Consider the following 24,302-nt stretch of genomic DNA (forward strand, 5'->3'; position numbering starts at 1 on the left):
GTCTTCTCCACTGGACAAACTTTTCTCATCTATTGTCATATATAAGGGAGGATGAAGGTCTCCATGATCTTGCCACAGCTTCAGAGGCAAGTCCAGAGTACCCTGATATAGAGCTGAAACGATATCCCGGGACACCAATGCATCACGATACACTCCATACGATACGGTGCGCGATTTGTGAGGTGTTGTATCTCGATTGTTCACGATACGTTTTTTCAAAGACGTATATATATACGTCTTTGTTTTGTTTTTAATAAACTTTTATCACAGACACATTTTTTAAATGTGTTTTAACTCTTTCAACACCGTAGGCCGGCAAACCGGCCAAGAAGCATCGAATCCCCAGACACAGTAGGCCGGTTAACCGGCCAAGCCTTAGGCCTCGTCACTTCAAAATAGTTTATAATTTTAAGAACCTACCTGTGATTTAATTTATTAAATCTATCACATCTCACAATGTCTGAAATACGTATTCCATTTCAATTTATCATTTCTTATCGGTAGATTACTAAATTATTCCCCCAATGTTATTGAAAATATAATTCCCGGACACACACTTCGACAACGGGTGCACATAGAACATGTCAAAGAGCAAAACAAAGACGTTTCAAGCAAATCTTTAAATATATTATACAATGTGATAAATAAAATCAACAAATATATAGCTAAAAGTTGTCAAACTTACTGCTAAGTTATTATTTCCATCTTTTCCTGCGATCGCGTGTAATGTTTGTCAAATGACATCTCGGCTTTCATCACCTCGAATTCTCAGCTCGGACACGATTTTCAATGCCAAAATATATGCATGAATAATCTTTATCACAGCTTGTAACCTAGCATGATACATCCATGAAGCTCCATACTTTTAATATAGATCTCGATTTCCTGCTTAAAATGTTCAGAAATAACCAAAATATTTTGACAAAATTTGAAATTCATCAACACAAGGATTTGTAATTTGATTGGCTGCCTCAGGTCATAACCAATCACGAACCTTGTAGGAGATTTTGGCAAGAAAGCGTCATTAGATACAAATTTTTATCCAATGAAATCGTATGTTATAGCTAGGAAAAGACTCCGGGCGATGTTACGCAGATAAAATGTAGCGATGTGTCATATGTCAGTCTTCGACGAACATTTTACTCATTCGAAGCATTCGAAAACAGAGGTATTCCTTCATGTTACTGAGCGGACAGCCGCTGTTATCCGGAAATGGGTGAAAACAGATACTATTCATAATTCTTTTAAATATAATTTTCAAACTAGATCGACGTAAACAATGAACATAAAAAAAAAGAAATAGATAAGTAGATCTTATTAAATCTTATATTTGCTGAAAATCGTCAAATTTTCGCTTCCTTGGTAAGGCTTAAGCTGGACGTTATGAATGTGTTAGCTTACATTATTTTATGTACAACAAACCTAATTAAGTTGTAAATGCATTATTTAAATAATGTGATAACGGCCTACAGTTTTATATTTATAAACACTAGGATTAGACCTTTCAAACGGTGTATAACATGACTGTTCTGTAGGTTGCAATAATTGTTATTAATTGTTTTTTTGCCTTTATACATGAAAATGGCAAATCATTAGTTACTGGACACTCGTATTTAGTATTTACTCCTACTTTCTAGTCACAACTCACAAATATGTAGGACTGTTACTTTTGTGTTTGTTACATGGAAATGGCAGATGATCCATTAAGTTAAAATACTCTTTTATATTTTATGACTCACTAATATTTAATTTTTCATTTTAAAATAACTAAGTTTAATTCATCATCTCTTGTCTTCTCTTATCACTATGTGTATCGTAGCGTATCGAGATACATATCAAATCGTGATGTAAGTATCGAGATACGTATCGTATCGTGACCTAGGTGTATCGTTGCAGCCCTACCCTGATATCTGCATCTTTTGCGTGATAACTTCCAGGCGGTTAGATGGAGGCTGGGCAGAATTGTCGTAGATAATGTTGACCTGGGCTGTCGTAACAGATGTCGACAGAGAGGTACACTACTGCCTAGAAGTTCATTCCCCTGACACGGATGCGCAACGTGTTACGCAACCCGTGTGTACCCAGTTGGTCCCTCGTGTGGAACCCGTCTGCCACACGTAACACCCGTGTGCAACGCTTGTCACACTCATTACAGGGGGAACAAACTTTTTACCAAAGGAGGACCCATGTTAAGCTGAACTTGGAGGTGTAGAGAAAATTTTGATATCCTGACGAGAAATGTCAATACATATTCATATTTTATCATATGAACTTGCTGATGTCTCATTTTTAGATGTGATATTGTTGGAAAATAGAGTACTCTTGTGGCTTCTTCTTGATGTTTTGAGAAAATACATGAACCTGGTAAAAGTTATTGCTGTTCAAATGCTTTTTTTTGAATTTGATATTAAAACGTCTGTGGTACGACTTTTAGTGATCATGTTTATGAGGTTTGGCGGAGCATTGTTTTTATTAGACCCTAATCACTTTATGATGGTTGGGTCTGTTTGTCTCAGCTCCACAGCTGTGACGCTGGGAAAGGGCAGCATTTAATTAATGAGAGAAGGGTATATCGTGGAGGATACACTTGGGCGAGAGGATTCTACTAATTTCCGTACCACAGGAAGACGTGAATGCGGGGTTGTGTATAAGATGGCCGTTGCATAATGGCCGCCAGAAGAGGTAAACATTGAGCTAAAGCAGTATTGTTTTCACAGGCTTGTTGAATAAATTCCCAGCGCTACTGTCATTTTGGCATTTACAATATATATTTTTTCAACGTACATTAATAGTTTACTAGTCATATGTTTTAGTGTATTTGTCAATTGTGTTGAGCTTACAGGCAATAAATGTACTTTATAGTAAATATATTAACGCCTCATGTAAAACATGAAGTAAGGACGATAGCAAATAATAACATTCAAATCGCATTAAAATACAATAACAAGATACACATGTAATCCTAACGCCTTTGTTCCACATTCAGAGCCAGGAGGAAAAGTGACAGATTAATAAAGGGAAGAAGCTTGCCCTTACATATATGTAGAGACATCTGAATATGACTATATATGTTAATGTTACGATACTGTAGCTATCTACATGGACTATTAAAAAATGGGCATAAGCTCACAGAGACGAAGGCTAGAGACACTATACCATATTCGATTTTATACAAGATAAAGTACATTACTTGATATATTAATTTCAGTTATTGATATCTACAAATTGATTTGCAATATCAGTAAACATTTCACGATATAATAAAATAAAATTTGTGATATAAATTAATTCTTTGGTATCATAAATGAATTATTGATATCAAGTAAGTAATAAATAGTAAAAAGGCGCCCTATATATTGTTCTTTGTGGATTGTATTGAGAAACACGATTGCATCACAGTTGTTGTGTTAATTGCTAGTCTTTTTTCTGCACCATCATTTCTTTCATCATTAGTGTTTAAAAAATGGCAACTTAAAATTAACCATGAAAATAATACTAACCCGACCTTTTTTTCTCTGTCATTATTATCGTTAACATGTGTCTACTTTTAAGTGTATATACTTATACTATACATCGTACTGATTAAGGAATGACACATCATCGTAACATATATGTACTGTATATGGTTCCCTCCCATAACGTAGACCTCCAAAATGCAGACCTCCCAAAAAGCAGTTAAAATTAGCTCACTAATTAATTGGGCCATGCTGGTCACACCTAATTAATGAATGGACTGGTCTACTCCCCTGCTATGAGGGATTATCAATATGTTGAGACAATGAGCAGTAGTGGACAACAACAACGTTGTCTTAAAAAAACTCCTCCTTTCTTTAATCTGCTCCCGGTACATCACAAATCTTATTCAAACATCTCACCTGGGATGCTCACACCCAAAACCTAACAATTAAATGCAGTAAAGACCTAAACACCCTAAGATGCCTAACTGGCTCAAACTGGGGAGCCTCCAAAGATACCCTCCTCTCTCTCTACATAACACTAATTAGATCAAAACTAGACTACGGCTGCGCCATATACAACACCCTAAACAACTCTCTATCTAAAAAACTTGACTCAATACAATATCAGGCTCTCAAACTAATTACACGCACCCAACATGGTACCTCCTACACCTCACTTCAGGCCTTAACAGGAGAAATGCCACTAAGTCTACGCAGGGAACAGCTAAGCGAAACTAGCGCAGATGCAATTTGGAGCAGCACCGCCACCCAGGAAGGTTGTCTACAGAGAGAAAGAACATCGCCTTGTCCGACTCAAGGAACAGCTTCATCGCTGTGAAAAGACACCCCTTCAGTACCTGGATTCAGTTGGTCCACTGATGATGAACAAGTGAAAATGACTGATGATCGTAAATGACAATGAAATAACATTTGAATAAAAAATTGTGAAATCTACCCAGCTTTCTTTCTTGTTACATGGGTGATACCATTTTACTCAATCAAGGGTACAGGGTACTTATTGCTGATGCAACCAGCCATAACGAGTGTTGTTTTAACGGGTCTGCGTTTTGGCAGGTCTACGTTTTGGGAGGATACCCTGTATATATATGTACCACGCAGGTACTTTGATTCTATAGCACAGAAAATCGTTACCCCAAGTTACTGTGTAACGGTTCATCCCTTGTTTTCAGACGTGTCGTTCAGACAAATAAGTCTAATAAGACAGTTATCACAATCTCACCGCTTATAAAGATTTGATACATGCTGACTGACACTCTTGATAGATCAGTGATTAAGACAACAGATCAATACACACGCTTCCTACCTATTCAGTATGTACTTATGATTACATGGCTGTTTGTGTGCAGGGTATGTATGGCTGTATGTCATCATATGACGTTGTTAAACACTGGCATCGCCAGTTCAAGTGTGGTCGGACATCTGTGGAAACAGCTGCAATTCCTGGTCGCCCCCATTCAGCCATTGATGAGGACACTATCCATCAAGTGGAGACCGCCATTTTGGCAGACCAACGTATAACTGTTCGCCAGTTAGCACAAGATGTCAAGATCAGTGTAGGGTCTGTGGAAAAAATCATCCATGACAATTTGAACATGCATAAGGTGTCTGCACGATGGATTCCCAGGCTGCTCACACCTTTCCAAAAGCAGGAACGAGTCAATTGCTCAAAGGATCTTTTGGACATGTGCCAAAAAAACCAGGCAAATTTTTTGACAGACTTATCACACAGGATGAAACATGGGTCCATCACTTTGATCCTGAGACTAAAGTTCAGTCGATGCAATGGAAGCATGTGGAGTCACCACCCCCAAAGAAGGCACGTGTCCAACCCTCTGCAGGCAAGGTCATGCTCACGGTGTTTTGGGACCAGCACGGAGTAGTGATGATGGATTTCTTGGCAAAGGGTACCACAATTACAGGAGCTTATTATGCTTCACTTCTGCGGAAATTGGTGGTTCCTATGTGGAGAAAGACTAATACCTATGCCAAGTTTCATTCCACTAGGTCCATCGGAAGTGGGTCAGGGGAAATCTTTAACGAACACAACTCGTATGTGTGCGTGCGCGTGCCTGTGTGTGTGTGTTCGTGTGTAAATGTATGTAAATGTCTGTAACTTAGTGTAAGCCTAGATTACAAATAAATGCCTTGGTCGTTTGAAGCCAGAAGGCAGGGGTATTCCAGGGAGGAAGCCTGCTCTCGCATTAGGTCACTAGAGCAGAAACTTCTCTTGTGGAAAAAGGCAAGTATAGCAGAGGGATTATCGGCTGTCGTGTGAAAACAATGCTTCAGGAAGATCGACGTCCTGTCCCTGTGAACACACCTACAGATTACGGATTGAACACCAAAAGTGTCTGTCAGGTTTCTTAATGCTTAATTACTGGAGAATATGTTTCTTGTACAAGCGCTATGTTAAGGCTAGGATTTACTTCCGATTTCCTTTATTTAGCAGGCCCCTCATGCTAAAAAACAGCCTGTTTATGTTACTATATCCTGCTATGCTTTACGTCTAACAAAGCTATACATTACTATTATATTAGGCCTTCATCTTATCTTTATTTGAAACTGTCTCCCTCTGTAACACAAGCCATAGGTTCTAAAATAATAATAGTTCTCTTTAAATTCAATACTGGACTATTGGTGGAAATTGGAAATGAATATAGATTGTCATGTTGTCTGACTGCAGATAGGATTTGTTATCTTAACAATAACTGGGGGTTTCACATTTGGGGTTGTGATTTTTACAATTACACAAAATTGTCCTGCTGAGTATCGGTGCTTGGCGATGCCAAAGGGTAACATTTTATTATTAGAGGAAATTGGTAGTGAATACTTAATACGAGGGCTGGCTGAAAAGTTCTAAGCCTAACTGTGAAAGTTGATGGTTTTCATTTATTTCTCCACATAGTCCCCTTCCAGGTTTACACACTTTGGCCAGTGATGCTGCAAGGCCTGGATGCCGGTCAAGAAGAAATTTTCTTCAGCCACCCTAAAAAAGTCATTCACAGTGGAAATGACGTCATCATTACTAGGAAAATGGCGACCGGCTAGTTCCTTTTTCATTTTGGGAAACAGGTGGAAGTCTGACGGAGCAAAATCGTGTGAATAAGGGGGATGGTCAATGAGTTCGAAGCCACAATCATGGATCGCTGACATGGCAACCACCGATTTGTGAACAGGAGCATTGTCTTGGTGGAACAGGACTCCTTTAGTGAGCATTCCCAGTCGCTTAGCTTTGATAGCTTCACGCAACTGTCTCAGTAGGTCAGTATAATATCTTCCATTGATAGTCTGGCTTTTTTCAAGATAGTCAATCAGCAGAATACCCTTTGAATCCCAAAAGACTGAAGCCATCACCTTTCCAGCAGAAGGAACCGACTTTTTGGGGGGCTGGTGATTCCGGATGCTTCCATTGTTTAGACTGAATTTTGGTTTCTTGTTGAAAGTGATGAATTCAGGTCTCATCGGGCAAAAAAATCATCGGGATCTGCTTCAAACGGCATAAATTGTCACGGGACGTCAGGAATCTGACACGTTTCTGATCCGCTGTCAAGAGCTTTGGCAACCATCTTGCAGAAACTTTTGTCATTCCCAACTCGTTGGTGATAATGTGCTCAACCCTCTCATGAGAGATGCCCACAACACTGGCAAAATGTTGAGTGGTCAATCGTCGATCAGCCATCACAATGTCATGCACCCGGGTAATGTTTTCCGGAATGGTTGCTGTTGAAGGCCTTCCTGGACGCGGGTCATCGTCAAGGCTCTCTCTGCCACACTTGAATTCCGCAGCCCACTTCTTTACAGTGGAAAAGGAAGGGGCATGTCAGCATGTATCTGTGTTGGAGTTAGCCCTTTCAGTTGCAGGTACTTGATGACTACTCTATAGCCAGTTTTGTCCATTTCTGGTGATTTCAATGGGTAGGTTCACAAGATGGTCTGGTACAAAGACAATAATAACACTACAGTTGCAGTTCTTATGTCTATGATTCATTAAATGATTGTACTTGTTGGTGGCAAAAGTTTGTTTCAATCCGGTTGAGATATCCCACTTAGGCTTAGAACTTTTCAGCCAGCCCTCGTACCATGTATACAGGATATCTTCAGCATTTTTAGCCCTTTCTTTCTGTGTGTGTAACTCTGAAGTCACTGAACCAGTTCATGCAATCTATGTAAAAGATCAGACTTGGTTAGAATCCGTGTTTATCTGTGACAACTTCCAATTGGTGACATATTAATGAACTTGGCAAGTGGTGATGAATTTTGGTATTTATATTATTATAATCTGTCAAATTGTACATAAATTTGTGTGTTAAATCATAAATATTCAAAGAGACTGTGGTGGTGGTGGTGGTGGTTCAAAGCGAAACGGACAACCCTGTTGTTGTCTAATTAATGCGGGCCGGCGCTTTTGATCTTGCCTCCAACCATGCATGTAGTAGAAGTAAATGATGACTAGGATAACCCAGAAATAAACAAGATTCTTTCTTGTTGCATATCAAGGCACCAATTCATCGGTCATGGGGTTTTGTTATGTATGTGTAGCCAAGAGTATCCGCAATTAACTAGAATGTTTCCTATCTTCAAAAATATATACGAGCTAGATATTTGCCCTCACCAAATATATATTTGCTTAATTGCATCAGTGTGGTTTATCAACACAAGTATAACGCTTATACACGCTTGGTGTGGCAGACTGAAATTGAACATTATGACAGCGTCACCAGGGATAATAGGGGTCATAGCTTTATTTGCTTTCCTCACCACATACTGTGTCATATGAAGATCATACATAAATATGTTTAAGTTACATGGGCAGCAGACTGGATTATTTACAGAAATACAGAGAAAATATTGTGTTCAATAAAAGAAAACGTTGATAGATTATAAAACACACTTATTTTTGTACTATTGAACAAACTGTCGACTTTGAAGACATTATCGCTTATTGTAATAATATCAAGGTAACAAATCATATCTCTATCTGAAATCCACGATCATAGTTGCTGTCAAACCTTAAACCATATTCAGGGCGGCCAGTTTTGACTTGCCATGTGCCTCAAAGTGAGTTTATTCTTAAACATGTCAAAATCGATTGACCCTACAATATATAGTTGAAAGCTGTCTCTCGGACTGTTATGGTTAATGTTGTATTTTATAATACGTACATCTGGTGAATGTTCCAAGTTAGTTACTGTCATATACTCCACCGTTCTAACTGTCAATCATCTCAACAGGACCATAGCTTTGGTTGTATATCAATTCCCTGTCTTATGTCTTAAGTCATTAATTGGTAACTGCGGTCCAAATTTATCAACTTATTCATCCATTGTTGCAATCTTGACTGATTTGTTTACACAACAAAAAATCGAATTGATCACGAACTACTGAGGCAGTCAAGCACCTATATCAGAAATGTAAAAGCAGCCATGTTACATGTTGTCCCAAAAGCTGGCAATTATTTCCACGCAATAACTGAAAAAATGCTGGTGTGACCTTACATTTATACTTACTCACAGACAATATACTTTCAATATACAATTTTATTAATGTTTTATTTACAATTAAATAAAACTATAATATCATGAATATTAAAATTCATCATCACTTGTCTTATGTTTCTAGGTTTGTCAGCACCATACCTGTGCTCGTGGGTTTCACAGAAGTGGTAAACGTCTGAGACCTGCACCACTTCGGGCTTTCCTCCTACATTAAGCTGACGTGAAATAATTGGACATTAGTAGTGGTGAATGCTCTATCGTAATTGTAATCTAAACCTTAAATTTGGCGAACGAAAAATGTTATATTTGCAATCACCAGGAATGACTCATGTGGACAAAACTTAAAATGAATAAACCACAATCCACACACAATCACTTCATTTATTGGCGAACATTTACCAACCCGCGACTATCGTGTCAACTCGGGAATTCCCCTAGCAATAAACTTGCGTCTAAATTCACTACTGTTCTACTGTCAGCTAGCCACAATGGCTAGACTGGACCCTCATGGAATGGTTCATGCCATTAAAGTCCAGCAACCGAACACTAATTAAGACGGGCCGACCTTGTGTTTATGGTCTGGTGAACACAGGTCAATGGCCGCTAATTAACTCAAGATTCACATCTCACTGGTTTGTTTTTTCTCAATATTCATTTGATATATTTGTCAACTTCAACTGAAACCTGGTCCCATGTTACATGCTTGGCACACGCATGTGCAATGAGTGACCCAAGCGTGCTCAACGGGTTGCACACACGCTGCATCCCGTTACATGTGTTCTCAACATGTGTTAGGGGAATGAACTTCTAGGCAGTAGTGTAACTGGAGAGGCTCTTCCATTAATAGATCTAATAATCTGGTGAACCACGGTCTGTTGGGGCGGATTGGTTCTATCAAGATTATCATGCAATCCGTCTCCCCCACCTTGTGCATGACTTTGACTAGGAGAGATAATGGTGGGAATGCGTATGCAAATAGACCCATCCAATCTGGTGTGCCATAGGATGGAGAACTGGACTGACATAAACCGTAAGTTGATGCTTTAGGCAGGTGACAAAGAGATTTAGATGCGGTGTGTCCCATAATGTGGTTATCCAAGCAAAGATCTTGAGATGTAAGGTCCATTCTGTTGCCACTATTCTCCCCTATCGGGAAAGGCTGTCAGCAAGGATGTTCAACTTCACGGGAATATGTCTCGCTTCCCTCCAGCAACTGATGGAGTTTGCCAAGAAAAACAATCATGTAGTCTCCATCATCAGAGAACTGGATCTGGTTCCTCCTTGTTTCTGAATGTATGCCACTACTGTGGTGTTGTCTGTGGCTATGAGGATGGACAATTGGGAGAGATGTACCTTCCATGCCAGCATGGAGTAAAATTGGCTTTCATTTCCCTGCAGTTGATATGTAGGATCCTCCATCCAGTGTTACAAGATACTTGTACTGTGAGATCGTCAATATGGGCTCCCCATCCCGAATCTGACGTGACTGTATATAGATGGTTTTGGAGCGTCGGAGTAGTCACAGGAATGTCCCTCATCAGCTGCTCTCTGTAAGTCCACCAATGCAGGTCCGTAATAAGTAGGGAGGTAACTGAGTTTTGAACTCTAGGGTGTGGGATCGTAGTGAGTCGATCCACGTCTGTAGAGGACGTAAAATCAACCTTCCTCTGAAGGTCATATCCTGTAGAGACGTTAGGTTGCCTAGAAGAGACATCCACCACCTTAGAGACCAGCTGGGTTGACTTGATAGGGATTGAATTTTCGTAATAGTCTTGACGAATAGATCCTCTGGTTGACATAGATATCCATTGTGGATTTGGTCTTGAACCGGAGTGGTCTCGGACTTGGAGGGATTGACTAGGAGGCCTAGATAGGTCATAAGCTGAACCAGAAATAGCATGTTCTGGTGTAATGGAGCTTTTTCTTGGTCTGCTGCCAGGAAAGCGTCCAGGTACCCATGCATTCGTACTATCTGGAGGTGGGCAAACCTGATGACTGGCGCTGTAATCCTGGTAAACAGCCAAGGGGTTATTGATATCCCAAATGGTAAGACCTGGAACTTGCAGCATCGACCATTGATAGTAGGTCGAGGCCGATGAGCCAATCTCCTGTCCTCAAAGTCGACCACATCTTCCGCACGGATTCCATCTGGAACTTTGGAGGAGGTACCAGGAATGATTTGTTGAGGATCTTTAATTCTATTATCAACCTCATGTCTGGCGAATTCTTCTTCAGAACTAAGAATACCGGAGAATAAAAAACTTGGTCTTGCTGATCTTCACTAGTTTCCAAATGGCTCGCTTCTTTAGTAGCTTACTGACGGTAAGATCTGCTGACACTAGATTGGCTCCAACTAGATGAATATGCGGCCAACGGTCAGGATGGAATGCTTCTTGAAATGTAGTTTTGTATCAGAGCAACGACGTCTCAGACCCTACAATCGGGCGTAATCTGCTCCCAATTTTCGGCGTATGACAGAAGACTCCCTCCCACTGACACTGGAGTTGGCATTATGTTGAAAGACGGTAGGCGTAAATCGCAGTCCATATACATAACCAGGTCGAAAGGGCCTATAATGGCAAAATGGGTGGCAAGGAAGTCAGAACCTGCATTCACCTCTGTCCCCGGACTTGCCTGGCAATAGGATCCTCGTTTCTTGTAGTCGGGCTGACGAAACGAATCCTGAGAAGACTGTTTGTCCTACCCCTGACCCCAATGGAACGAATCCTGCCTGGAGGGAACAAACTTCTTCTTAGGTGGCTGCTTATATGACGAGTCTTTTTGATCCCGGGAACACTTCGGGGGATAGGAAGATCCATGTGCATTGACAGCTTGGTTGACTCGTACAGTTGTGTCTTGTCTGACCTCATCTATGACATGTCCCAATTTGCTGTTGAACATCTTTGGAGCATTGATCAGTTGTGACATTACCAAACTTTTGTTTGGTTGGAAACAGCTCTGGAACGAATTTGTGCTAGAAGTTGCTGACGCTGCACCCAGATTAGCTGTGAAGAAATCCAGACTTGGGTGGAGGCAAGTCTTCCTGCATTCTGACTAGGGCTGGGTATTGCCCCAAATTTCGTATTGCGATATATTGCGATACATTCCTCTGTATTGCAATACATACTGCAATATATTGTGGAAGAAAACTTATTGAGTTCTGTCCACTGTTTAAGATTCTTTTACCTCCACATTGAATCACAGTACAATCATACAGAGTTTAGCTTTATTCAAAATAAAAAAGGGAAAAACCAGAACATTCAGATAAAACTCACAATTGTATTTGTGTCTGACTGGCTGTGCTATTTGACTCAAGAATAGCTGTTTAAGGCACCATAATGGTAAAGTCCAACATGCAGTAAATAATAGTGGCATCATTGCTCCAGACTCAGTGATATCATGGGTGCGTTAAGCTCATAGGTTCAGGAAGAAATGTTGGAGGTATTTATGTATAATATGGGTCCAGTGTTTGTGGTAACGTAAGTTTGTAATGGTTAATCAAAGAGCTGTTCGCGCAGTTTCATCACAATGACATCGCAGGTAAAAAGATGGACAATATTAGTTGTTTTAACTCTTTCAACACCAGTCAACCAGAAGCGTTTACTGCTGTGACACTGAGTTACCAGAGATTCTTGTGTGATAGATGAAACCAACATGTATCAAAGAAAATATCTGCTTGTAAAACATCTTTGCTACTGTATGTTGTTCAACATTTGAAAGGTCTGACCCTATTGTTCATAAATATGAAAGTTATGTTTATCACATTATTTAAATAATGAATTTACAACTTAATTATGTTCGTTGTAAATAAAATGATGTAAGCTAACATCATAACGTCCAGATTAAAGGACCAAGGAAGGGAAAATTTGACGATTTTCGGCAAATATACGATTTCATAAAATACACTTACCTATTTATTTTTTATTTTTTATTGTTTACGTAATTGGAAAAGCATTTTAAAACGAATTATAAATAGTATCTGTCATCACCCATTTCCCGATAACAGCTCCTGTCCACTCGGTAACATGAAGAAATACCCCTGTTTTCGAGGCTTCGTATGAATAACACGTTCGTCGAAGACTGGCATATGACACATCGCTAGAAAGCTTATTCTTTATCTTCACGCTTGTAACATCGCCTTGAGTTTTTCGTAGTTATAATAAGCGATTTCATTTGATACAAATTGGTTTCTAATGACGCTTTCTTGCCGAAATCTGCTACAAGGTTTGTGATTGGTCAAATTTGAGCACATGATCTAAGGCAGCCAATCAAATTACAGCGGTGGTGTGAATTTCAGATTTTGACGAAATCTTTTTGTTAATCGTGGCTTTCTGAACATTTTAAGCGATTTATATTAAAAATATGGTGCTTCGTAGATTATCGTGCTAGGCTACGAGCTGTGACAAAGATTTTTCATGCATATATTTTGGCATGAAACATCGTGTCCGAGCCGAGAATTTGAGGCGACGAATGCCGAGATGTCATTTGATTTACATTACAAGCAATCGCAGGGAAAGATGGAAATAATAACTTAGCTGTAAGTTTGACAACTTTTAGATATATTGTGGTATATTTTCGTTGATTGTATTTATTACTTTGTATACTATATTTAAAGATTTGCCTGAATCGTCTTTATTTTGATCTTTGACATGTTTGATGTGGACCCGTTGTAGAAAATTGTGTCTGAGGATTTTATTTTCAATAACAGAGCGGGAAATAGTGAATAATTTTTTAATTTATTGATAAAAAATGATAAATTGAAATGGAATACGTATTTCAGACATTGTGAAATGTGATAGTTTTAATAATGAATGATATGACTGGTAGGTTTAAAAAATTATATACTGTTTTGACGTGACTACGGCTTGGCCGGTCTACCGGCCTACGGTGTCTGGGGACTTGATGCTTCTTAGCCGGTATTACGGGCCGGCATGCATGGCCTACGGTGTTGAAAGAGTAATAATAATTAGGCATAAGCAACTTAAATTTGAAAACACAATATCATTGTCAATATACTGGTACATCACAAACGTATCGTGATACGTAATTGTTTCATTTTCATATTGCGGTATGCCGGTATACCGGTAATACCGTGCAGCCCTAATTCTGACTATGGTGTCTAGCTGGTTGTGGATGTGTCCGACATGATCCGTTAATAGTCATAGGAGTCTCTCCGGATTTGCCATCATATGATGTCTGCAACGGTGGAATGATGTGCCTGATCCTGGCGACAAACCAGTTGATATATGCGCCAAGGTACATTAAATGTCTGGACATCATAGACAGGTCTTTAATCTGGGAAGTAGGTAACATGACTTTAGTATTAGGGTTGCGTACTAGCTTCATAAAGTCCTCGTACAAAACTTGATGTTCCGGAAGTGGAGAATCATGGATTTAATACAACTTCCGCTTCAATGAAGGTAAGGGTACCTGGTCATCATGTCTGAGCTTGAGTAGACTTTCAGAAGCCTGATGTACCACCGTGCCTGCATAACTCGGCCACGGCAATGTCTGGCGGGTATGTTGAGATGATGTAGGAGCATGACATCCTCCGTATTCCGGCATTCCCTCTGTATAATCCCTTTGGGGTGAATCGTCAGACTGATTAACCTCCTGATATAGGTCTGATTCCGCCTCAGAATGACCGTGTCCACCGGGAGGGGTGGATGTTCGGCATAATCCATACACTCAACGCGTTCCCCGTGCGGTTCATCATCCGCTGGTGTCCAGGAAACAGCTTGTGATGACTGCCCGTGTATAACAGAACCCGTACAGGAATAAAGATCCTCTGTCAAACCGCCAGGCTGTCCCATGATGTAATCTCCATCTCAGTCGGTAGACCCTGACGGTCCCATGCGGTCCAAGCACTTGGGTTCCGTTTGTTGATGGTGACTATGCGTTTGAAGTGACACTCCCGTAACAGTCTGCTGGGCTACCATAGGGTCCGTGCGGAGACCATATGGTGTCTTAGATGAGGAAGATGTTCTTGCGGTACGCTGACAGGACCCAAGCAAAGATCTGGATGTCCATGCCCAGGGTAAAGCTTGGGAGCTTCTACCTGGCTGGTTCGAATGGTCATCTGGGGTAGGCCTTACAGCCATGGCTGTGGTCCGAACAGATGGCTTGTCCCCCATGCAGCCCCTTAGCCGGAGGACTCTTCTCAGCCAATACTGTCTCCTTCTTTCTAAGCATCTCCATCTCCTGAGATATAGCTGAGAAGTGGGAATCAAACAGCGACTCCATCATCTTCTTCTGCTGGTTGAAGAGCTATTCCAACATGTTCATAGAGAACGCAGAAGTAGATTCATTCAACGGAGTATTATGTGAGACACTGTGGTCTGAACAGATGGCTGTCCCCCATGCAGCCTCTTGGCCAGAGGAATCTTCTTAGCCAATACTGTCTGCTTCTCTCCTTCTAGCTCTGGTCAAGGTTTCTCCTAGTTTGTTGAAGGCCTTCTTAGACAGAGTAGAGCATTGATCGCATCTTGCCTCTTCAGTGCGCGTAAACGTTTTATAAACGTCCTCAATATTCTAAATTGTCCTTCTTGGAATGACAGACCAATAACAATACTCTGTTGTTATTATTATGGCATATCAATACGTTATATCGCACTCCGCTGCCGTTATTTTCAGAAAATAATTTGGCAATCATCGAGCATGGTTTCGGAGTAAGACTTACAAATTTGACCTTACGCACTGGCAGCAATGACAAAAAAAATGAAACATAGGCCTGAAGCCCGCTACCCAATCAATAAATAGTAAACAGTTGATGATAAATATCAAATTATGTAATTTCTTTCAAATTCGAATCTATTTCAGAATTTTCATGATGATAGCTTACCAACTTAAAACTGCAAGTATTTTGATTATTTTGCCATTGAATGGTGTACCTAGAATGTATATCATTTCAGATTTTGCGTATCATCCAATATTTTTCATTATTTGCAGTGTCTATTGACTTTGTTCAGCTAAATGAATCGCGAGTTAGGCCAGGCCCAAACGTGTCACTTAAGCTTGTTAACAGCATGACAATGTCCAAAAGTTTATCACAGAGAATCATTTGTAAACCCGATAAAAATGAGACATTTTTACAAATATTCAAACATCTGTGTTAATAATTCTAGAAAATTAATTTAGATATATAAAATGGATTGTTATAGTACCACAGGATCTCGATGCATGTGGAGTTGTTTGTTTACCACCTTTGCCATGATCGTACAACTTTCATCCAATAGATGATGTTTCAATTCCGATTGTTTTTGTTTACAATTAATTAAAATGAAAGTTGCTAATTTTTAGAAATTAAGGAACTTGTGTGTTTTCTTTCCATCAGGTAACAAAAAGTTATGATCGAATGTGAAACATAATAAAATCATAAAGAAAATTGCATGCCGATCAACGTGAAGTGTCAAAAGTCAACAAGTCAGTTGTGTGCCAAGAAATTTGGCCGATACATTCTGAACTTGCGATGTTTCGTTTTTTGAGGTAAACAAACTACTGAAAGTTTTGATATTCTGCAAGCTGAGCATTTATGCATTTCACACATAACTTAAATGATACACAAAGCCTACTTGTTGAACAGTTATTGCGAGTTTCATTTGGGGGCGGTCCTTTGACTATGCGCCTGTCGAATGGGTTCGACAGTAGCATTGAGAGCATTAATGATCTCAGAACTGTTATGTCAAGCATGATCTTTGAAAGACAAAGTGGCATTTCATCAGTAGAATAAATATAGGGCAACTTAGCTGTAAGAAGGATCAATACAAAATGTTTGAGGTGACCATACTCTACAAGACAATGTAATCTGTAGAGTGACGACGCTGCCTCACTTTTCTATCCAAGGACTAATCAAGGGCTTCGTGGGCCATGAGCTTAAAAAAAACAAGTGAATTATTTTCACTACATCAAATTTAATTCTTGTTTTTTGGCCAATTGTTGGCCAATTATGCAGGATGCAACATAAGGTCAGGACTGACTCAAAGTGTTCAGCACAAACATTTGAATAGAAATACAAATAAATCAAATATAGGATCTTAAATGTCTTAAATTGTTTGAAGGTATTCATATACCTTTCATAAATCTGGCACAAAATTGGTCAGTACCAAACTTCAAGACAGACAATGTGAGCAGGCTGCAATATTTACAAATTGTCTTTGTCCAGTAAAATTTCTTATTGAACAGTAAAGATTGTCCATACTAACCAGTAATATCTACTGAAAATATTGTCAAGACTATATTTGATTGGGGAAAACTAGATGGACTGAAACCATTTTGTCACAGACTGGGTGAGTTGTCTCCACCCTATTAAGTTAAGACAAGCATAAGAATATATTTCTCTTGATTAGTAAGTTCATTTTATCTTGATATCACATAATACTGTTTGATATTTGATATGAAATAAAGTGTCAAAGATTAAGCTGCCTCAAAATACCACCACTGACATTCTCACCTCATTCGGTGTGCCTTCTGTGCTTCTAGTACATGCAGTTCCTTAGGCACATGGCCTGTCAAAGAGCTCTGCTGGTTACTCATCACCACTCGAACATTCTGGAAGCAAATAACATATTCTTCATTCGGATGCATAGATGCATAGATGTCAGCATACATGCAAAGGTTCAGCTTCATAAGCCTTGTGGAAGCAAGACTGTCACAACTCTAATGTTAAAGACTAATGGCTTAGGAGTTCAGGGCCACATTAAAGTACTACAGTAGACAACATTTACGACCTCAGTATCCACCTTAGTTTCTAACATTGCTTAACAGTTTCAGTGAACAAATTATTTACCACTAAAGTTCTGACTAATTACAGGCATATAAGTCAGCCTATTATACCAAGGGTTCTGTACTTGCATGATTGATATCATGGAAGTATATAATATTACGAATGGAATTGATGATCCTATAGTTAACCCAGTCTGAATGCTAACAAAGTATATTGTATTGTCACATTCTTTATTGCAAAAAGCCACCTATCTGATTGTTCTCATGCCTACCATTTCATCATCATCTTCCTCTCCACTTTCAATGCCCTCCACCCTCTTCTTCTTGCACCACCAGCCACTGTCTTGACAATAGGCCATGAGGACAAACATGGGGAAGAAACACAATGTCAGCCAGGCTTCCCATGGGTCCACCACATTTGGAGATATATAGGCTACCACCAGTAACATCCACACATATGCCCAGATGGACCAGATTGATGTCAAGACGAAAACACCCAGTTCTTTTATGCTTTTCACATTTGGTGTAGGAACACTCACTATACATATTGCTGTAATAATTAACAAATTAAATGCAGCACTACCAATGATTGTGAATGTTCCTAATGAGTCTTCAGTAGTTTCACTACCGAGTCTGAGAGCAGCTTCAATAGTGGCCAACAAAATTTCGGGTGCACTGCTACCAAGGGCCATCAACGTTAAATTTGCAACCGTTTCATTCCATATAAGAATTTCTCTCTCTACTTTCTCCTGTTTCTCCTCATCCCAACGCACAATGGTCCTCTTCTTGCTGGTGATAACCTCAATACTGCACATGAAAGCATCTGAGGATATAGCAATGCCCATGAAGAAATATATCATGGCCACAATGTAGAGAAATCCACGAAGTTCCTTTGACCAGAGGTTCTCTGCTGGGAGTAGTAGCCATGATTCACAACGTGACAAACCTGCTGGTACTACCTCAAGCACATATCCATTGCTAAAGTTGGTGAAGTAAGTCGCCATGCTTAATTTTGTCCCACTGCACCTTTGGTCAGCTTGTGTACTTTACCTGCAAAATAAAGTAGAGGGCTAGAGGTTATGCAAAAACAAATGTAATATTGGGCAATTGTGCACTTAAACAAGGTTCTTTATGTATGAATTCCACACTTATCTAAAGTTGCATTACATATTTAAAAGTACAAGACTCTTAACATGTTTTTTTTTGTTTATCAGTGTTTATCAAATGCATGAATTATTTCACTGGATTTCTTAAAAAAATAATAATTAGGAGTTCCATTAAAAACCATCCATTTCAGGTGATCTCTGAGTAAACTTTGATCTCCCTATCAAACTAAGGAATGAGCAGATGTCAGCTTTCTAAAACAATTTGGCTGAAAAAGAAAACTCACACAAAATACAAAAACTCTCTGGTGGAGCACCCTTGGGTGTGTATATGCCATGGCACAAAGAAACCAGGGTATAAAATACACATGGCCATTATTAGCTAGTAGTAATTTCAACTGTTAGAAACTGCTTGTCAAACATACCTTTTATAAAAATACAGACAAGAGTCATCAGAAAGATGGCATATCCCCCCTGGCAGCTGTCTGTAAAGTAATCACAAGTAAATGTGCAATTCTGTATGTAATGAGTCAAGAGTTGAATGTTCTTTAAGAAGCATACATTGTTTACCAACAAAAGATCCACCATGGTCGCATCCATATGAAATGGAAAGTAAAAAGTGTGTTTCTGTGGGTTTTTTTTATGCAAACAAATGACAAATTACAAGAAACAATAACTAAACAAGTGCATAGTCAACAAAGTCATCTATATCCCCCACCCATTTTAACACGTTATGGTCCCAAACCAGGTAACTGACCCAACATTTCTCTTAGCCCATGTCAAAATAGCTGCAATGGAAATTCTAAAATAAACATTTCTAAAACTCCTTAATATCAAATGGCACTAGTTCAGTATGTACTTTATATATAGACATGCAATGTTTGGCAAGGAAATATTTAACAGTTTATTTGTTATACTCCATAAGTGAACCCACCCTATATGAAAACTTAAATCCAACTTGTTGCCATGGAAACGTAAAAAATAAAAAATTATAAAATTCCTAAATAGCAAAAGGCACCAGTTCAGTATGTGCCTGGTAGACATGCAAAGTTTTGTAGAAAGTATTTAACAGTTTTTGAGTTACGCTCCGGAAACGAACACCACCCTCATAGAACCTAAGTCCAACTTGTTACCATGGAAACGTACAAAATAAAAATTTCTAAAATTCCTAAATAGCAAAAGGCACAACTTCAGTATGTGACTGATAGATATGCCAAGTTTCGATCTAATACACCGAATTGTTTTCGAGAAAAGGAAATGATTACGGATGGACAGATGGACTGACAGACAGACAGACAGACTGGCTGATCGCTATATCCCCCCCAAAGAGATGAATTCCAAGCACACACAAAACTAAAAGAAATTATTTAAGAAATCCTTTGGTCAGTTACAATTACAAAGGGCTTGCAGAAACATAACGTAGGTCACCCATCTGGCTAGTCAAAATTCCTCCATTTTCCATGTATGTTGTTTTAACTTTACACTATTCGTGAATCAGGTGATTTCGATGAGAAAATATTTAGGGGGGATGAGGTCGTGTGGGATGGTTAACGCAAAGAGAGATATATGTTCATCATCATGGTTAAATTTTGTAATGTTATGTACAACCAAATCTTTATTTGCTCATAAATCACCACGGACAGAGGCAAATTGAAGCCAAGATTTAATCTCATAGTGCAGAAAAAGGCTTTTCAGGGGTGAGGAGTTCTAAACTTTTCTGAGCCCTGCTAGGTGGCTATGCGATCTCAGGTTCGGCCTCTTTTCGGCCTGCTGGCTGCATACAAACTTGTCTCACAAAACTGAATTTGGAACAGAACACCAGCATGAGGTTTAACTGAATCCAATGTTTTGTGTAGGATGGCGATCTAGAATAAGGAAACACTGACAATAAGTTTTCAATTAAGTATAGTACTGTTTATATAACTTTCTTTTACATTGTAATACTTTAAGTGACATACACTTTCTTTGTCGATTTCTATCGCGATTATCACAGCAAGCTAACAGGCTATACTACAGGTACACGCTGTGGTAGTATGGTTAGACTGTAAGCACTAAGCCAGGTCGTGTTTTACCACCACTAGCTGTGAACATCTATTATCATGCAGCATAATCAACCTTCACATTGTGTCAATCACTTCATCATGTTAACAATAACATTCAAAATGTTTTCAACATGATCGTCATGGGCTGACAAATGAGACATTTAATGCTATAATGAAGATGAATTGAAGTCAACAAAAACTGTTTGTTTGTTAAGGATATCACCTAGTTACAAGTGAATCAGTTTAGGGCTTAGTTACTATTGAAGAAAGCATAAAGTCTATGTATATACTCAGGCTGTAATCTATTCAACAAGTACTCTATGGAGACAACTAGAAAGTTACAAAATGACATGCTTATGCCAACCATTCATTATATAGCACTGAAACTGGCTTATTGAATTTCAGTAGTGTTACAGTAACTACAAAGATCTTCTTATATTATAAATATAACATGTATCCTAACCATGTCAGTAGGTTGACATGAGTGAATATTCAGAAACATCAGTTTACAACACTATATAAACCTTTTGGGATGAGGATGGGTGATACTCTTTAATTAAGAAATAAACACTAAAACACTGCAGGGAGAATAAACCATAAGGGCCGTAGACGTCATTTACCTGTACCTTTTTTCCAATACCGATTATCATATCTCTCCCACTTTAGTAGGCAACCGTTCGACCATTGCCTTTTTCTACGTTGCCAAGGTCTACGTTGCCAAGGTACACATTTACGTCATCAAGATGCGAGCGCATGTTTGAATCTCCAGAAATGACGTCATGAATGAACAATGTTTTATCGTGAAATAAACCACAATTTGTTCTTCATTGTTTTTTGCAATTTATCATGAAACTATCTTCTCCTATAAAACATTGCCACTAGTTTGTGATGAATAAAAAGAGCACCAAGTCACAGTTGCTCACCAGATACATTCAAAGTGAGCAGCATTTAGTACAGCAGTTTCTGAGATGTAGGATTTTCCTTTTCGCAACATTGTCACAACAAAGTTTCAGATCAACCACTGTGATATAAAAAGCTCCATTTTCAAGTTTACGATCAAGAACATACTCAGTACAATTGTAATGTTGCATATTCTGGCAAAGTAATAGTTCTCAGAATCTTTGGTTTCTAAGAGATTGCTTTAAACATTTGACTCATTATTTTTCAGATATAAAATTCAATCAATTCCATTCCATGAAAATTATGAAAAAGTTCAAGATCTATGGTCCATTCTATCATGGCTGGAGACAAGGTGCTGCCCATCATCTACAGGGCCCACTTGCACAAAACGATCTTGGGGCTAAGATGATCGTAACTCCCATACTTTAACATCGGCTTATGATAGTCGTAACACTAAGATCACTTTGTACAAGTGGGTCCTGGAAATAGATAGTTTGGTATGTTGCAATGTAAACCCCATACACTCTCTTGGGGGTAAGAGCCTGCCAAGCGAAAGAGTTAACTTGCAGGTATAAAGTCACTGTATCTGGGCTACCTCAGGATATATTTGAAATATTTCCATCACTGGCCACACAAGTTATGAAAAGCCAGTGCCATTCAAATAACTATCATGGGCATTAAATATGAAACAAAGTTTTGCAATGATGTTCAAAATTCAATGCTTAAAACTATAATAACTGCCAGAAAAATGTAGTTATTTATAAAATATACCTTAATACACAAAGCATAAAAATATAGTATCATTGCAATGCTCTAAGTCACCAAAATATTAAACCATAAATACATTTCAATATTTATCTCTATTGAAACAATGTTTAACCTGAAAGCCATGTAAGCTGTGACTTAATTTGGGTGTCAAACTATATGTAGACAAGTCCATATCCCCATCATCCAACCATAAAAATATTACCCAAAAATACAATTGTCTACACCACTTAATTACCGGTACATCTGTATGCAGTAAATCTAGGCAGCATCCTAATTTCCTAGGGCTATTCAACGAAAACAGATGATTTGGCCAGTTGGTCAGTGTCAAATGTCAAAGGATAGGTAAATGTCATCGATTTACATATCATCTTCCTGAGGCAAGAGAGTTAACTGACTATAAAAGTCAAGTTTCCAACCTTGCCGAACTAGGCTGGTATGATGGAGTTACATTTTGGCTGGACTAACGAGTCAATGCATAGTCCAATCAGAATCGCGCACCGACATTGAAATCCGGTTCGTAAAAGGACATGCAGATTTTCGGTCGATTGCAGGATGTGCACCGCAAACTAGTTGTCAGCGGATATTTTCCAAATCTTTTCATGTTTTTAATCAAGGTGCTTGTGTGAAGCAAATGCAAGTGATACGAGAGGTGGAATCTGATTGGTCCATAGGAGAGACTTAGAAGGGACATAACTGGTAATAGCCACTGGTGGCGCTTCGATCGAACCCAGTAATTCCAGCCTAGTTCGGCAAGGGTGGAAACTAGACTTTTATAGTCAGTCAACTCTCTTGCCTCAGGAAGATGTTTACATGTATGAAATGTTGCAACTAGTTCAAAACCTTATAACAACATTCATCTAAATGTTAATCCCAAATAGGGTTTATCCACATAACCTAACCCTGTTGTGATTGGTCAACTTACCTAAGCCCATGGTACACCACAGACACATGTATTAAAGTTAGCAAAAATATTGGTGTGGTAAAGTGCCTATCTAAAGATAGTAAGTTTCTCTAACATAAAAAAACAGGGCAGTTGAAGTAATTTTATCAATATCAATAATCAAAATCATATCAAGATGTGATAATTCTCCTGAGTAGTCAACTAAAGGTTCAATGTTGTTACTCGCAAGGCAAATGTTGACATAAGTTGTGGACACGATAATCAAACAGATGAGAAAAAGGCTTATAATGATAACGTATAGCTAAGCTCTTAAAAAGGGCAAAGTTCTATTAGTCCTTAAAATATCGTAACTATTGGGAAGTTTGGCAAAACTACTGTACTAGCGCCAGTTTCTAATGCTGTTCTACACTATTTCCTTTTTTCAAATTCATTTCAGTTAAGCATTTGTGAATAAGCATACCCTAAGGTATTAAATTTTCAAAGTCGTTATGTTGTGTTTACTTGCCCTAAGTCAGAGCATGACTTGAATCCGTATGATTTGGACCAAGACATCTAGCGCATATCAGATTCCTGTATGAACACATCAGTTTACTCAAGGCATTGTGAACCAGCATCAACACCAAGACTGAACAATGGAAAGACACAGCTTCCTCCAGGAGATTCAAGTTCATCAAGAATGCATCACTTACATTGTTGATAACTTTGTTCCACATTTTGGTTATTTCATTGTATATTGCTACATCTTGAATATGGCTAAAGAGGGGTTAGGTTTGATTTGGATAGTAACTCCAAACAGTGAAATCCCCAATGTCTCTTTAATTGCACCTTTGACAAAATCTTTGTCAAGGACAAAATGAATATATGTATCATACAATACAGGTGCAGCAATGTTA

At 38.8% G+C, this 24,302-nt stretch overlaps 1 protein-coding gene across 21 annotated transcripts in view; it reads right to left on the bottom strand.

Annotated features, from left to right (window-relative positions):
• LOC124121883 (sodium/calcium exchanger 2-like) overlaps positions 1-24,302 on the bottom strand; it is a 207,098-nt gene that overhangs the window by 115,193 nt on the left and 67,603 nt on the right. For 19 of the 21 annotated variants that reach the window (XM_046484971.2, XM_048396520.1, XM_046484987.2 and 16 more), the window contains exons 2-3: positions 17,968-18,745; positions 17,424-17,521 (exon numbers count right to left, since the gene is read on the bottom strand). In XM_046484971.2, the coding sequence (XP_046340927.1) occupies positions 17,424-17,521; positions 17,968-18,699 (830 nt within the window). In that variant the 5' untranslated portion in view covers positions 18,700-18,745. Of the gene's footprint in view, positions 1-17,423; positions 17,522-17,967; positions 18,746-19,223; positions 19,284-24,302 lie in introns of all 21 variants that reach the window. The other 2 variants (XM_048396519.1, XM_046484970.2) reach the window with 1 other exon arrangement.

Source organism: Haliotis rufescens, unplaced genomic scaffold (assembly GCF_023055435.1).
Source record: "Haliotis rufescens isolate VD_foot unplaced genomic scaffold, xgHalRufe1.0.p SCAF_1, whole genome shotgun sequence".
In the NCBI taxonomy this organism is placed as follows: Eukaryota; Metazoa; Mollusca; class Gastropoda; order Lepetellida; family Haliotidae; genus Haliotis; species Haliotis rufescens.